We start from the raw sequence: 15,769 nt of genomic DNA, 5'->3' as shown, positions 1-15,769 counted from the left end.
AGGCATCCTCTGATCGATCTTTTCGATTCGCATTTTCTCCACTTGTTAGAGTAGCAACAACCAACCTCTAATATGTGCCTCTTAAACGTGTTAATAAGTAGATAAGAGACTTTAACCCCTTAACCAACTACCTTGGGTGAAAACCAAGGAATGGGGAGATGCAAGAAACAGGAATGGGAAACTTGTATTTAATATGCCTCACCATTGTAGTGCTTTAGGGAATACATGGTCAAATACACCTATGCCACCCTTTTCTTAGCATTGCATGTATCATTCTTGTAGGAATAAGGATTGGATCAATTATCCTACATAGAAACTTTTGTGACTACCTCTTCATTGTTGTAATACAGTATTTCCTTACCTCCTATGGTCAAAGCACACAATGTTTCCCATGTTTCGTTGCTTAAGAAATATGTACATGATGATAACCATGTAGTTATTAATTGGATTATGATTCAAGTGGAACAAAGGGAGAATTCTAGCCAAAATGCCAAAGCATTCTAAACAAAAGGAAGACTTAGCTCTGAAACTGAGTCTGCGTGTAGGTCAAGGTGTAGGGGAAGCACTTTGGAGCAGATGAGGAAACATGGGAGCTAAAGGATGTCATGAAGAAGACATACCCATTTTGTTATATGTCAATAGTTCTCACCATGAATACTAGAACACCAAGGACAATGTTCCTTTAAGGGGGCAAGAAGGGGGATTGTAACACCCGATTTAACCCCCAATTTTTGTAATATATAACTAACACTGACAATGGTGGAATGCCCAACATGGATAAATTGACATTGTTTATTTGATGTGATATGCATTTTTATTTAATATATTGCTAAAGCTAAATAATAGAGCAAGCAACATGGATCCCAATTCCTCAAGTGGAGCTATGAGGGGTATTTGATGAGTTTTTTGTCTTACAACAAAGTTAACCACTTAACAGGGACTGTACAAGGTTCTCATTTTTTTAGAAGTTGCAAAAATTCATCCAATTTTGAAAAGTGTTGGTGTAGTATCAACATTTTTTTAACCATATTTTTGACACTTTAAAATTTCTAATGTATTAAGTATGTACATTTTTTTTAAATGTTAGAGATTTTCATGTCAATTTTGAAAAAGTGTTGATGCAACATCAACCCTTTTTTTTCGAACTTATTTTCGACACTTTAAATTTTCTCATGTATTAAGTATGGATAAAAAAAATTAAATGTTGGCGATTTTTATGTGGATTTTGAAAAGTGTTAATACATCATCAACTTTCTTTCTTTTTTTCGGGGGCATATTTTTTACACTTCCAATTTTCTTATGTCCCAAGTACGCACAATTTTTTTGTAAATGTTGGTTATTTAACCATTTTTCAAGTTGTTTTATTTCTCTTCTTGTTTTTCATCCAAAGATGTTCGTATTTAAGAGTTTTTCAAGCTTGTATTTTTTGTTTTTCTTTGCAATGTTTTTTTTATAATAAAATTTTCAATTTATTTGCAAAGTTAAAAAAATTAATAATAAAATTACTATTTTGAAGTTAGGGTTTTTATATATGTATGTATCATTAATTAATACTTCGATACACATAAAATAATTGTCAAAAGAAATAAAAATTTTAAACATTTGACAAAAATACACATTTTCCATATAAATATAATTTAAAAAATACGTATTCTCGGATTTTTTCGATAAAATATAACATATTATATAGAGGATATTTATGAAAAATATGAATAAAAAAAATTGAAAAAATAGCAACTTTAATGAAATTTTTATGAATTGTATATCCAAAGATGATAACATTTGAATATCATTTTTTCAAAAAAATAATGATTCACATAAAAATTTAAGTAAAGAATAATATTGGAAAATAAACCAAACAAAACAAAAAAACATTTAAGACAAAATTAGAGAAACAAAAAACCAAAAAAAAAAATACAAAACCAAAAACAAAAATATTTAGCAAAAGAATGAAAAATAAATAAACAAAAAATAAAAAATATTATAAGCATGTTAAAATCAAAAATTTAAAATTTAAAAAATAAATAAATAAAACAAATTGTTTCAAAAATTAAAACATAAGTGAAATTTAAAAAATAATTACAATTTTCAAAACAAATTTGAAAAAAAAAATTATGAAAACTTGAAAAAAAAAATTAAAAATATATATTAAAAAAAATACATTGAAAAAATCAAATAAAATACATTCAAAATAAAATAAGCCCATAGGGCTTTGGATTGATGGTGAATGGGTGCACTATTAAGGCACTCCTTGTGATCGAACACTGATTCAAATCTCCTGTGGGTACTTACTTAAAAAATAATAATAATAAATAAATAAAAATTATTAAAAAAACATTAAAAATAATTTTTAAAAAGAACATTTAATGTGTGTGTGTGTGTGTGTGTTTCAACATGGATCCTCACTCCGTCGTCGAAGGGCTACGAGCAAAGGCCACCCCCTTACCTGCGACCCCTCAACAGCGAGGCGGCCAGCCGTTGGTTCTCGGAATCGATGGGTGCCCAATTTGAGAATGACTCGCTGGCCCTTCCAAAAATTCTCCTAGCATCCAGCAACTGAATCGATCCTCTGTCTGGCCAAATCAAATTGTGCCTTTAAAGCTTCTGCGCAAGCCCCACTAAGGGAACTCGACCCTCCTGTAGATGACTCTCTGAAACTGGAAAAATTCCTCCAAACTCACTGTCTCTTCCCCTCTCTATCTCTGTGTCCCCTCTCTAGCTCAAACTCTTCCGACAAAATGCTGGTCTCTGGAAAATTGAGTATGTTCTCCATCAATCACGTCGACCTCTTCTTATAATCTTCAGTTGAGACTTTAATGACCAAGATAACTTAATCGATGGCTGAAATCATCTCAAAGTCAATCCATGTGAGTTTCTAGAGAATTCTCACCTTTATCAATTAAAAACTATTAATTAACCAGTTTTCCTAAGTTAGACTACAGAAAAAATTAAATTATGGTCAACTGATTTAATTGAGCTATCTCGAGGTGGGATTTCCAGAAACGATTTATGGGTTTTGGATATCTCCTTTGTTTTACCCTCTCCACAAAGCTTGAGACTAGAACACCATCTAATGCTACAAAAACCAATACTTATTTCCTCAATTTTTCTTTTATTAAGTAAAATGCCCTATGTAAGAGGCCCACAATCAAGGAAACAATAGAATATCATTGTCAACCAATTAATATAAAGGAGGCCCAATGTATAAACGACTGGAGTGAATTTAAATGTGGTGTTGAGGAATCTAAAGATATATCGTCTAGCAATTAATTAAAATTGAAAATATGGTTACATAAATTAACTCAAATGTTGCAAAAGAAAGCATCGACAATGAATATGATCAAGAAAAATTCAAGATCTAAATAAAAAATATTCAAGAACATATATGTGATTTGAAAGAACAAAAACCTCCTTATCGTTCACTAGTAGCTCAACTCATGCATGTGGAAAATAAGTTGAGGATGGGTAACCTCAAGGGATATGTGTTATCATTGCAAATCCAAATCCACAAAGTTCTACACCTTTATAGGTTCACTCCTTACATGAACACCCCATGTTAATAAACAACAACAATACCCATATATTAGTCCAAGAGCACCCCATGTGAATAAATAAGAACAAGAACAACCACAAGAATGTCATTTATACATAAGAAGTTAGAGGGAAACAATAATACTCATATATTAGTCCAATGGAAAATAAGTAACAATACCTGGAGAGAATGGTTAGATGTAAATGGGCTCCAACACTCCCCTTGGGATGCGTCCTTTTTCTTCTTGAAAGCCCTATCTCATAATAGTGAATGACGAAGTCTTTATTCTTTGAGGAAAGAACACAAACAATCATAAGGGCAATGAATGGTACATATGAGAGAATAAGATAGATGACCTTTAGTCTCATTCCTCCAGCATGACTTGGCATTCTTCTCTTATTCAAATGTTGCCATGTGGTTTTCATTTATAGGGAAATTATGAACCTCGTGAATAACTAAATTCAATGTGAAAGCTATTCATTCAAAATGGTTTCCCAATGCTTGAAAGGGACTTTGAGAGGCCAATGCACTCTTCAATAATGGGATGAGAGCTTGAATTTATCATATACATCAATCTAAAGCCACCTAAGTCGCACCTACAACCTTAAATGCACGGAAGAGGTTGCATTTATTGTAAAAACAAAGTTGCACAAGTTTTCAAGATTATCTCATGCAAGTCTCACGATTGCTAATAAACGTAAATTGCATGAATATACTAAAACCCACTTTCAAAGGTTTTTTGCCCTATTTTTTAAAGTGATATGAAGTAGCCATCAAGTAGCATTATTATGATGTATTCTCACCAACTAATGATGGCAATCCCTAAATCTCTCTTATGAGAGAAATTAAGGTGATAACAAAGGGATTTTAAGCTAGCAAAATCTATGCACATTGTGATTCTACTAAAGAGAGGGTTGGCCTCCTCTCCTTGCATTTGAGGAGAATGCCTCTATAAGATGAGCTCATCCACCTTTAATGAATTTGGTAGTGTACAAGTTTTCCATGTTAGGAGATGATTCAATGAAGGTGTAAAGAATATGGTGAATGAATTTGCCAAAGTTAGAATAAGAGGTTTTCAAGTTGTATGAAGGAAAAAGGTGGACATAAACTTCCGCAAAATTCCTCCCATTAGATATCACCATGCATGTGTTGGTCCCTTTTAAGGGTAAGGGCACTGCACATAAGAAATATCCAACATATTTGAGCATTCATGAAATTCAAAGGTTGCAGTTTGACTACAACATGGAAGAGAATGGTCTCAACCTCCAAGAAGTACAAACTTACCCCTTGGGGTATCTAAGGGGTAATTTCATCTTCCTTAAAGAAGAGGTGGCATCTAGCTTGCCACCTCCTTCATTTCTTTAATATGACTAGCATTATATTCAAGGATGTTTTGGTAGTGTACAAGTTTTCCATGTTATGAGATGGTTCAATGAAAATGTAAAGAATATGGTGAATGAATTTGCCAAGTTATAATAAGAGGTTTTCAAGTTGTATGAAGGCACAAGGTGGGCATAAGCTTCCCCAAAATCCCTCCCATTAGATATCCCCATGCATGTGTTGGTCCCTTTTGCGGGTATGGGCACTACACATAAGAAATATCCAACATATTTGAGCATTCATGAAAGTCAAAGGTTGCAGTTTGACTACAACATGGAAGGGAACAGTCTCAAACTCTAAGAAGTACAAACTTACCCCTTGGAGTATCTAAGGGGTAGTCAATCTTCCTTGAAGAAGAGGTGGCATCTAGCTTTTCACCTCCTCCCTTTCTTTAATATGACTAGCATTATATTCAAGGATGTTTTGGCTCGAGGAATGGCCAACTACTTTACTTGGCAATGTCTAAGAGGAATTAGGCTAAGTTATAGAGACAATTAGATATTATTGCTCATTTATATGCTCATCCCCCTCCCCCTCACGCTTGTTGATATAAACAAGTATTTCCTTCTCCCCTATTTCCTCAATTTTTTGTTTCTTAATGGAATTCATTATGTAAGAGACTCGCAATCAAGGCAACATGAGAATGTTATTGTCAAACAATGAAGATCAAGGAGGTCTATGTTGAAAATTGGGTAGCTCAGAATGTATTTTTGAGTGGTGAAAACCCACCAAAAGTTAGTTGGTTGGGAAAAGTACCCCAGCGGTTGGGGTTTTGGACCCAAAGTTGTGGGTTTGGACTTAAGATAGCTAATTTATTATTCTAATTAATTATTAAAAGGTTAAGTGGGTAAAACCCTAAAGGACCAACGGTTCCCTAAATAACCTAAGGAAAAGGTATTTATAGAGGAAACCAATGGAAAGGTCTCACACAATAGCAATCTCATCCTTGTGAGATCAAACAAACCTAGAGAGAAGTCACAAATGTCAAGTGGAGGTTGAGTAAGGTGAGCAGATCTGTCTAGAAGAGGACGAGTTATATCCTAGAAGGGCCAAGGTTCATTTGCGTTTGTTGGACTAAAGGAGGAGCTACCAAGTGAAGTTCTAGCTGCGTATTGGAGGAAGAATAAAAGGTTGTTGAGTTATGTTTTGTGATTGTTCTGCTCTAGAAGAGGGGGATGGTGTAGCCCTAAAAGGAGGCAGGAGGCCTCAAATCTATCAATGTAAAGTAGAAAGGGTTATTAGGCCTCGATTAATGAGAAAAAGGAGGGTTGCGACAAGACAAGAGAGGGCCAAAAGGCCTCAAGGTTGTGGATAGAAAGAAAAAAAAGGACGAGGTTGCAGCCCATCTAAGGTAGGCCACAAGAAGAGAGGGGGCTAAGAGGACCCATAGGCCTGTGGAGCAAGCCTAAGGTGCCTCGGGCCTGTGGAGAAGTTAGCAAGCTAGTGATCTAGGTTCTTGTTTTGTGTAGGAGGATTGTTGAGCAATTGTTGAAAGTCTATTTGGTGAAGGAGGACCAAACAACGAGATTTAAGGCTAACGATTGAGTGCTAAATGAGTAGCCCAAGACCATAAGTAGTTAATTAAGGAAGTTTTCCAACAGGGCAGCAAGTTGATTATGGCCTAAAGGAGCATGCCAACCTTGATAAAAGAAGACAGTTTGGTCTAAGGGAAGCCCTAATAGCAAGAAAGTTTAAGTTGATATTTATGCAGTGGATTGAAGGAGAAGCCCTACTATGAATAGTTGTGATAGAGGTTAATGGAGCTAATATTTGTATGCTCTTGGAGGCAAAGGACGTCTAGAAGTAGTGGAAAAGAGGATTGAAGGAGCTAACTTCAAAGGACTGCCATCAACAAGTCAAGATTTGTCTATGTATTTTATTGGGTGGATTGAAGATCTAAAGGATCGAATATCAAGCCCTAGATCAATCAAAGGATAAATTGTATTTTACTATATATTATGTGTACTAGTTTGTATTAGGGTTTCTAAAGGACCATGATCCCTGGTACAGGAGCCCTATGATTCTTTTAGTAATGGACTAATAAAGATCAAGATTTGGGCCAATAAATTTTGTGTGCTTTGTTGATATATTCACTGATAATTTTTTATATGCAAAGTGCTTTTAGTTGAGTACCTTCAGTGTGTTTATGATCTAGTCTAGGCATATCCCAGATCTGGGGTACAAGGGAAATTTCAACATGGTATCAGAGCTACTTTGAAGGGACAATTGAATTAGAGTGTGCACATGATGTAGCTTAAGAGGGAGTTGTGAAACTGATAGACATGGAGCAGAAGGTTCAGTAGAGAAGGTGTTTTAGCATGGACAATATAGCTTCGTGTGAATGGAAAGTTGATCATGAGATTGTATCTTCGTTGGGTTACAAAGTTGCACATCCGGCAATGGAGCCATGTGCACATGAATTATTTGACGCAGGAGGATGAGAACTCATGCAGAGTTGAGTTGCAGTGGTCTAGACTGGATTAGACCCAATGTTCAACTGCAACTTGGGACTAACTTTAAAGGATACAAGTTTATTAGCAACACCTTTCGGGAGGGAAAGCAGAGTGATCCACTGGAGGTTGTGTAGGCTCATAGGGAGTCTAGCTTCAGAAGGAGAATGCAAAGGAACATCAGTCACCCAATGGAAATATGAATCTTCAGGTTCTAGAGAGAGTGAAGTTTTCAACCCATGCAAGGACAGTCACAAACCATGTGAGAACCCTCATGTGGTGCAAGGAAAGTCATAGCCCATACGAGGCTATTTATGGATCACGCAAGGAAAAATCATGTTGCATGTGAGGACAGTGATGCACCATGCAAGATAAATCTAGGCTTAGTACAAAAGAAGACGTGCACATGTGATGGAAGTCATGGCCATGTAAGGGAAAGTCATGACTCATGTGAGGACCATCATGGGTATACAAGGAAAGTCATGGATCTAGATATTTCAAGGTGTGATGGAAATACCTTCCTCACTAAGAGGGAGTGTTGAAAATTGGGTAGCTCAAAAGGTATTTCCGAGTGGTGAAAACCCACCAAAAGTTAGTGGCATGGGTAAAGTACCCAAAGTTGTGGGTTTGGAACTAAGCTAACTAATTTATTATTCTAACTAATTAAAAGGTTGAGTGGGTAAAAGCCTAAAGGACCAAGGGTTCCCTAAATAACCTAAGGCAAAAGTATTTATTGAGGAGACCAATGGAAAGGTCTCACACAATGGCAATCTCATCCTTGTGAGATCTAACAAACCTAGAGAGAAGCCACATATGTCAAGTGGAGGCCGAGTAAGGTGAGTAGATCTGTCTAGAAGAGGACGAGTTACATCCTAGAAGGCTTTAGTTTCATTTGTGTTTGTTGGACGAAAGGAGGAGTTGTCAAGTGAATTTTTGTTGTGTATTGGATGAAGAATAGAAGGTTGTTGAGTTTTGTTTTGTGATTGTTCTACACTAGAAGAGGGGTGGTCAAAGCCCTAGGAGGAAGGAGGCTTCGAATTTGTCACAATAAGGCTGAAAGCGTTGTTGGGCCTCTGTTTTTGAGCAAGAGGGTTGCAGGCATACAAGAGATGGTCAAAAGGCCTCGTGACCATGGACAAAAAGAAAGGACTAAGCCGCAACTTGCCTGAGGTTCACCGCAAGAAGAGGAGAGGGGGGTGAGAAGCCTCATAGGCATGTGGAGCAAGCCCAAGATGCCTCAAGCTTGTGGAGAGGCTACCAAGGTAGTGATTCAAGTTATTGTTCTATGTAGGAGGATAGTTGAACAATTGTTGAAAAGTTTGTTTGTTGAAGGAGGACCAAACAACTAGATTTAAGGCCGAGGATTGAGGGCTAAAGGTGCAGCCTAAGACCATGAGTAGTTGATTAAGGAAGTTTTCCAGTAGGTTAGCAAGTTTATTATGTCTTACAGGAGCAAGCCAGCCTTGATGAAAGAAGATTGTTAGGTCTACGGGAAGCCCTAACAGCAAGAGAGTTTAAGTTGATATTTATGCAGTGAATTGAAGGAGAAGCCCTATTGTGAGCAATTGTGTGATAGAGGTTAATGGAGCTAATCTATATATGATCTTGGAGGCAAAAGACAACCAAAAGTAGTGGACAAGAGGATTGAAGGAGTTAACTACAAAGGACTGCCATCAAGTAAGTCAAGATTTGCCTATGTATTTTATTGCGCAGATTAAAGATCTAAAGGATTAGATCTCAAGCCCTTGATCAGTCAAAGGACAGACAATGTATTTTACTTTATACTGTGTATACTAGTTTGTATCAGGGTTTTTGAAGGGCCATGATACCTAGTACGGGAGCCCTATGATTATTTTATTAGTGGACTAATAAAGATCGAGATTTGGGCCAATAAATCTTGTGTACTTTGTTGATTTGTTTGCTGATAATTTTTGTTGTGCAAAGTGCTTTTAATTGAGTACCTTTAGTGTGTTTATGATATAATCTAAACATAGACCAGATCTAAGGTACAAGGGAAGTTTCAACAGTCTAGTGTGAAAAGGAGTTAAGTGAATTTGAACATGGTGTTGAGCAAGTCAAAGATATAGTCTCTAATCGAGTAAGGTTGAAAAGATGGTTGCACAAATCAACTCAAATGTTGCAAAAGAAAGCATCAACAATAAATATGATCACAACAAATTCAATAGCTAAATAGTTGAGATATATGATCTGCAAGAACACATAGCTGCTTATCATTCAATAGTAGTTTAAATCTTGCATGTGGAAAAGAATGTAAGGATGGACAACCTCAAGGGAAATGTCTTATCATTGCAAACCCAAATCCAACAAATTTTTGCACCTGTAGAGGGTCACTCTTTACATGAACACCCCATGTTAATAAAAAACAACAATAATAAGAGTTCAAAATGGAAATACCTCCAAGGGAGGAACGCAAGATTGATCATGCTATACATTCTAGTTGAGATGTCTTTGTCTTATTGATTATATGTATGTTTTTATGAATGTAGAGATGTTCAAATATTCCAAACTACCCATAAGAATGTTTGAAATACATGCTCGAGTTATGATATACAATATTCAACATATTTTAAAAGAGAGAGACAATGACTTTGTTATCAAATTGACTATTTGAATGTTGTCACAAACATAATATATTGTATGATATAATATGGACTTATGCTTTTGCTATTAGAAAAAAATGCATTTACCATATCAAAACAACATGTCTACATTCTAATTCTTGTGAATAAGTTTAACAAGATGATGATTTAGATGCAACGTAAGAAGATCATTACATAGAAACATGCCACAAAATGCTTTTCATAACAATTCAAGGTAAATTTGAAACTCCTAGCACCTGTCCTATCTAATAAAGATAGTGTACTCCCGAAGTAATTTAAATGTACTATGCCCATTCTGGGGCATAATAGATGTAAACACTCATAAATCCAATATTGTACGCTCCCTAAAGTATGAATATGTGGATGAATAATGACCCTATATTTGTTAGGACTACAATGAAAAATTCGTTGTTTCATTGTTAAAACACCATTTAAAACATGTGTGGGGTTCCAATATGAACCAAACCTAGATCTCATAATATAAAGAATGTTGCTCAAAACCTAACCAGAAGAAATTGTCCATTAATAAGCTACAAGGTTTATTAACCATATTAAAGGGGTAGATCTGTAAGTGTACAAAACGCTGTATAAAACATAGATGAAACACAAAGAATGACATGCAAGAATGACAAGTCGACTGGTGTGATATGTTGGCCAATAGAGTGATGCAAGTGGAAAGACTTGAAACTAAGGCCAACTTTATATGGAGCATTTGAGGTTGTTAAATTTGGATCTACCACCATACGGGAGCATATACCTAAGATGCAAAAAGGAGATTTCAAAACTGTAAGCCATCAATGTTTGCTAAAGAAGAAGATATATGAGTTAGCATGCGAAACACACATGACTAGATCAAATATTGAAAATCTTCTCTGGAAAAAAATCGAAGAAACAGGATTGAAAATTATACCAACTCTACCAATAATGATAAATTCCTCAGAGAATATACTAGTGGTTCATCATTATAAACAAGAAAATCTCTATCCTTCCTTTGGTCAACATCAAATAAGATAAGCCAGCTTAACGCCTTGATTAAAATTTGAATCAACTTTGGCGATTAGATAACTCAAACTTAATTGACTCGAATTTAACTTGGTACCTTGACCTTCTAATACAAAAAGGCATAGTAGCTGAAAAATGATAAGAGTACATTGTCAAAATATGATATCTTCAATGATTAATCACTAACAACATCATCAATAAGATATCCGATTTCTTCTCTCAGTACCTTACCACGTTCCAACTTTACATCATCTTGATTAGATGACTCCTTGACTCCTTTCCTGGTATTTGATAAGAAGGAAACTAAATCACAATAACAATTAAACTGGGAAATTTTCAGAAATTGTTGAAGAGGTTATTGTGTTGAACTGAAATTAGCTTATCACATATAAAGATCTTTATAATTTGATAAACAAATTGATTCTGTAAATGCAACGTCTCACTCCAATGGAAATTATCCATAACTCTTTCAAGTCATCACTCTTTAGTGAAGTTCGACATTTTCTACGAAATGATAGAGATAGGTATCAATACCATAGGATTTGAGTAGTTGATGCTTTATTTCGTAGGTATTGCTATAAAGACCTGAATGTTCAGCTGAGAAAGTATTGAATCTACCAAGAACCTACGCACATGCTTCAAATCGTGAATCAACTTGACTGAACAATGTCAGATCTCACTGTTTCATTGGACAAACATCGCAATCTCTAACTCTGGCTTTTATCTTGAGACCTGGTATTTTATACAGATTTGCAGTGTTTAGATAGGAGTTTTGTTGCTCCTTGGTGATTAATAAATTGATATGTTTACGAAACCCAAAAACAATAAAAGTTGCATGAAAAATTACAAATTTCGGAATTCTAATAAATTTTAATGTTTAAATTTTGTCTTAAGTCTCTAAATAAAGCACCAACAAAAAGTTTATTTCACAAAGACCAACTAAAGCCTAGTAAAATTCTTGGCCTAGTGAATGAGAACCCCCTAGGAATAAGCAATGGTAAATAACAAATAGTATATCTGGTGTAAGCTGAAAATGAACATTGTTCGGTCTTTGCCATGTCTTTAAGATCAATCGAAATTGCAAATACCCTTTAGGCATGGATAGCTTTGTAGCTGACTAAAGGGAGTGAATTAAAAAATTTGACAAGAAAATTAAATATTTTTGAAGAATTGAAGAATCGTGACTGCTCCATGGATTTTATGGAGCATTGCTAAAGTGAAGACCATCAAGGTATGCCAGGTATAGTGTGGCCTCCATCTAAAATAAAAATATTTCCTGTAACATAAGAAGCAGCAGCATTGCTAGCAAGCAATAGCATCACGAGTGCTGCATTGAAGAATCACGAGTGCTGCATGTATTTTATAGAGCATTGTTAAAGTGAAGACCATAAAGGAATGCCAGGTATAGTGTGGCCTCCGTCTAAAATAAAAATATTCCCTGTAACATAAGAAGAAGCAGAATTGCTAGCAAGCAATAGCAATAAACTTGTGAAGTCAGGATCTGTAATACCCCATCTCTGTGCAGGTACAATCTTTTCTGCAACCTTGTGAGACCAGTCTTTCTCAAATATGCCTTTTGTCATCTCAGATTTGAAAATACCTGCAGCTATGGCATTCACTCTGATACCATATCTACCAAGCTCCAGAGCCATCATCTGCAATAACGACCTAATTATCACAACTTTACAATTCAGACAAAACAAAATAAATTAGGCTTCAGCACATTGTGACTTTTCAGATGACATCTAGCAAAGTTCTATGAAGTGATCAATAGTCACTGATTTGACTTTACCCTGGCTGGCAGAAATTTGAGTCTCATAAGCATGCTACTTGGGCTAAAGACAACAATATCAATATGAAAGGAAGCCATTTGGTTTATAGAGAAAAAAACACATAAACCCAAATGATGCCATCCAACACGAACTTTCTTCCATCATCATTCATCTACTGATATGTCCTACTCTCTAAACTCAGAATAGGTTGATCCCAATTCCATGTTGCTCGGGACTATTGCTGACTCGATATGAATGCCTGAACAAAACACTGATGTCCATGCAAAAAGCAGGATTTCTCATCCCAACATGAAGAACTAGGGAAAAACGTTAGAGATTGAAGTAACTGATGGACCACCTCCAGTCCATGCATAGTGGTGTTGAAATTTGATGGCCTATTATGCATGTCAAGCATGATGGGCATGACCATTGAAATGTTATAATACAAATTATTTGTATTCTATAAGTAAACAGACAATGAGTTCTATTGAGATACATACACCTCTATCACCTTCAAATTTTTTGTCCATTTGGCTTGGCTCAGTTTAGTAGCAATAGGGAGTGGTTATAACAATAACCAAGTTCAAATCTCAGTGGGCATGCTATTTCATTGATATGGCTATTAATTATATGTGTTACTAATTATATTAAATATTATTAATGTAGCCTTTGGGGAGACTATTTATTCTAATGATGACACCAAGATATCAGCAATACCTATTCTTTACTTAAGTATATAAGAGAGTCAAATTTAATTAATAATTTACAGGTATAACCAGACAAAATCCATTTCAAATTATATCTATATATAGATATAAACTATTCTTTTTAAACTAATTTTTGTTCTAAGAAAATATGTGTTGTACAGACTTTTTGTTTTAAGTTACCAAAAAGGTAAGTGGAAACCTCCACGTTTATTGAATAATGTTGGAGGGTGTAAAAGATTAAGGTTCGCACTTGAGTTTTGGAATCCTTCCCATGTTTAACAGATCTAAGCTTGGATCTGTACTCAGTCATGTATTTATGTATATTTGGATTCAACAATAGAGCCTATTCAAAAAAATATGATAAAAATTGTCCTCAAATTCGCACTTGCTTCAATCCTGCAAAGTGTTTGTTTGTCCACTGTGCCAAGGAGATTATCCAAACTTGATGAGACAAACGTATAATCTAGACCTTGGCATATAAATTTTGTACCAAAATCTGGAATACAGCGGGGCCCAGATTAGATTACAGAGGTACATATCCCGGCAAAACTAGGTCCCGAATTGAAATGGCAAGTTTCCGATTGCATTGGCTGAATTTGGCAATTAAATCCCCAGTACTCAAAATTCACCAAAATTCTAATTATTTTAAATAATAGAAATCAGTTAGCTTTGGGGTAGTTTAATTGGCAATTACAGTAAAAGTGAAGTGTTATGTGTGAGGAGGTCCATGGTTTAAATCCCCAAATTCACTTGTGCTTATGAAAAGGAATGTGTAGGCATTTAGAGATTATAGTAGTAGTAATTGAAATCAACCCCTTATCATACAAGTAGAGACAAGCCCAGTTATCTATTCTTCTATATAAAAAATATAAAAAAAAATATGTTAATAAGGTGACTTTGCATCCATGCATGTTCATATAGATGACATCCATGGTAGGTTGTCAAATCATTCGTGACTGGAGGTGATCCATCTATTGCTTCAATCTCTAATGCTTTTGCCGAGTTTTAACTGCAGCCCTCTTTTTTGACATGCCAAAAAAAGGATTTAAAGGGTTAAAACTTGGAAAAGGTTGTCAATTTTCAGCTATGCACACACACCTTGGTGATCTGGTTGACCCCAACCTTGGAGGTAGCATAGATCATTGATCCTGGAAGGTTCCCACGGTTAGCACTGGCTGTAGATGAGATATTGACGATGGAGCCCTTCTTCCCAGCATCTCGCATGCGCTTCGCAACACACTTGGAAACGAGCCACACACCCCTCATATTTGTGTTTATCACATTGTTCCATTCTTCCTCGTCATATTGCAGAGGTGACTTTACAGTGCCTATCAAAAATTCTAACAGCATTCAGCCTGCCAAGTTTTACATGCAACAATTGAAAAAAAAAAACCCGAAACCCTAGATTTCCAATCCAATGAAGTTAACCCAATTAGGCTACATATATTAATCGAATGCAATTCATTGCAAACAAATGAAATCAACCCAAATGAACTTGATACAAGTAACTGAAAGCAATTTATTACCAAGGCACCAAATTAAATTAAACCAAATTGTGGGTTTTAATACCTCTGTATCCGGCATTATTGACGAGAACGTCTATAGCACCAAGGCCTTGCCAAGCTTTTTCTACAGCCATATCAATGTCCTTCTCGGAAGCGCTAACGTCAAGCTGGATCATCATGGACTTGGCTGGTTGAAAGGGGGAAAAGGAATTGAGTAGGTCAATTTCATGGCATAAAGAACGAAGGAGGTCCAGCCTGCGAGCTGTGACCACAACGTGGCATCCATTTTTAGCTAATGCGAGGGCAAATTCTCGTCCCAGACCTGCAGAGGCCCCTGTGACTAACGCCACCTTTCCTACCAAATCTTCTCTATAATTCAACCCCTTCTTCTCTGTTTTCCCTTCCATTGAAGATGCTTCAACCTTCTTGACCATAAAGCACAGAAACAACTTCACATACGATGAAATATATCTGTCCTGCTGTGGGATGCCGCGGGATGAAAATCAAATCCAAATTCCGCATACCCTCAAAAAAATCCCACATTACCGGTCGAGTTTCAATCGATTATCTCGGATTCGCGTTCCGTGCCAGTGACAAATTGATTTATTAAAATTTTCACAAATTGAGAAAGGTGAATGGTGCAGGACAAAGTTCTAGATATATGTCCCATAATGAACTAAACGATCCACTCACGTGAAAATATCTCATTGGTTCATGTTATTCGGAAGTCAAAGTCTCATCAGTTCTCCAACCGGTTAGTAACGTAGTTGTCTATAACGCGACTTTTTGAAAGTCTTTCC

At 35.8% G+C, this 15,769-nt stretch overlaps 1 protein-coding gene across 1 annotated transcript; it reads right to left on the bottom strand.

The window, feature by feature from the left end:
- Positions 1–11,973: 11,973 nt before the first annotated feature.
- Positions 11,974–15,623, bottom strand: LOC149151033 (uncharacterized). The gene is made up of 3 exons (XM_089440089.1): positions 15,034–15,623; positions 14,563–14,792; positions 11,974–12,640 (listed from the first exon to the last, which is right to left on the bottom strand). The coding sequence occupies exons 1-3, from the start codon at positions 15,401–15,403 to the stop codon at positions 12,359–12,361; spliced, it is 882 nt and encodes a 293-aa protein (XP_089296215.1). The 5' UTR covers positions 15,404–15,623; the 3' UTR covers positions 11,974–12,358.
- Positions 15,624–15,769: the final 146 nt, after the last annotated feature.

Source organism: Pinus tabuliformis, chromosome 9 (genome assembly GCF_031772625.1).
Source record: "Pinus tabuliformis cultivar Carrire ecotype Pingquan chromosome 9, CPIR1, whole genome shotgun sequence".
NCBI classification, from domain to species: domain Eukaryota; kingdom Viridiplantae; phylum Streptophyta; class Pinopsida; order Pinales; family Pinaceae; genus Pinus; species Pinus tabuliformis.
Note: the sequence above shows the minus strand (reverse complement) of the source record. Positions and strands in the feature narration are given on the sequence as shown.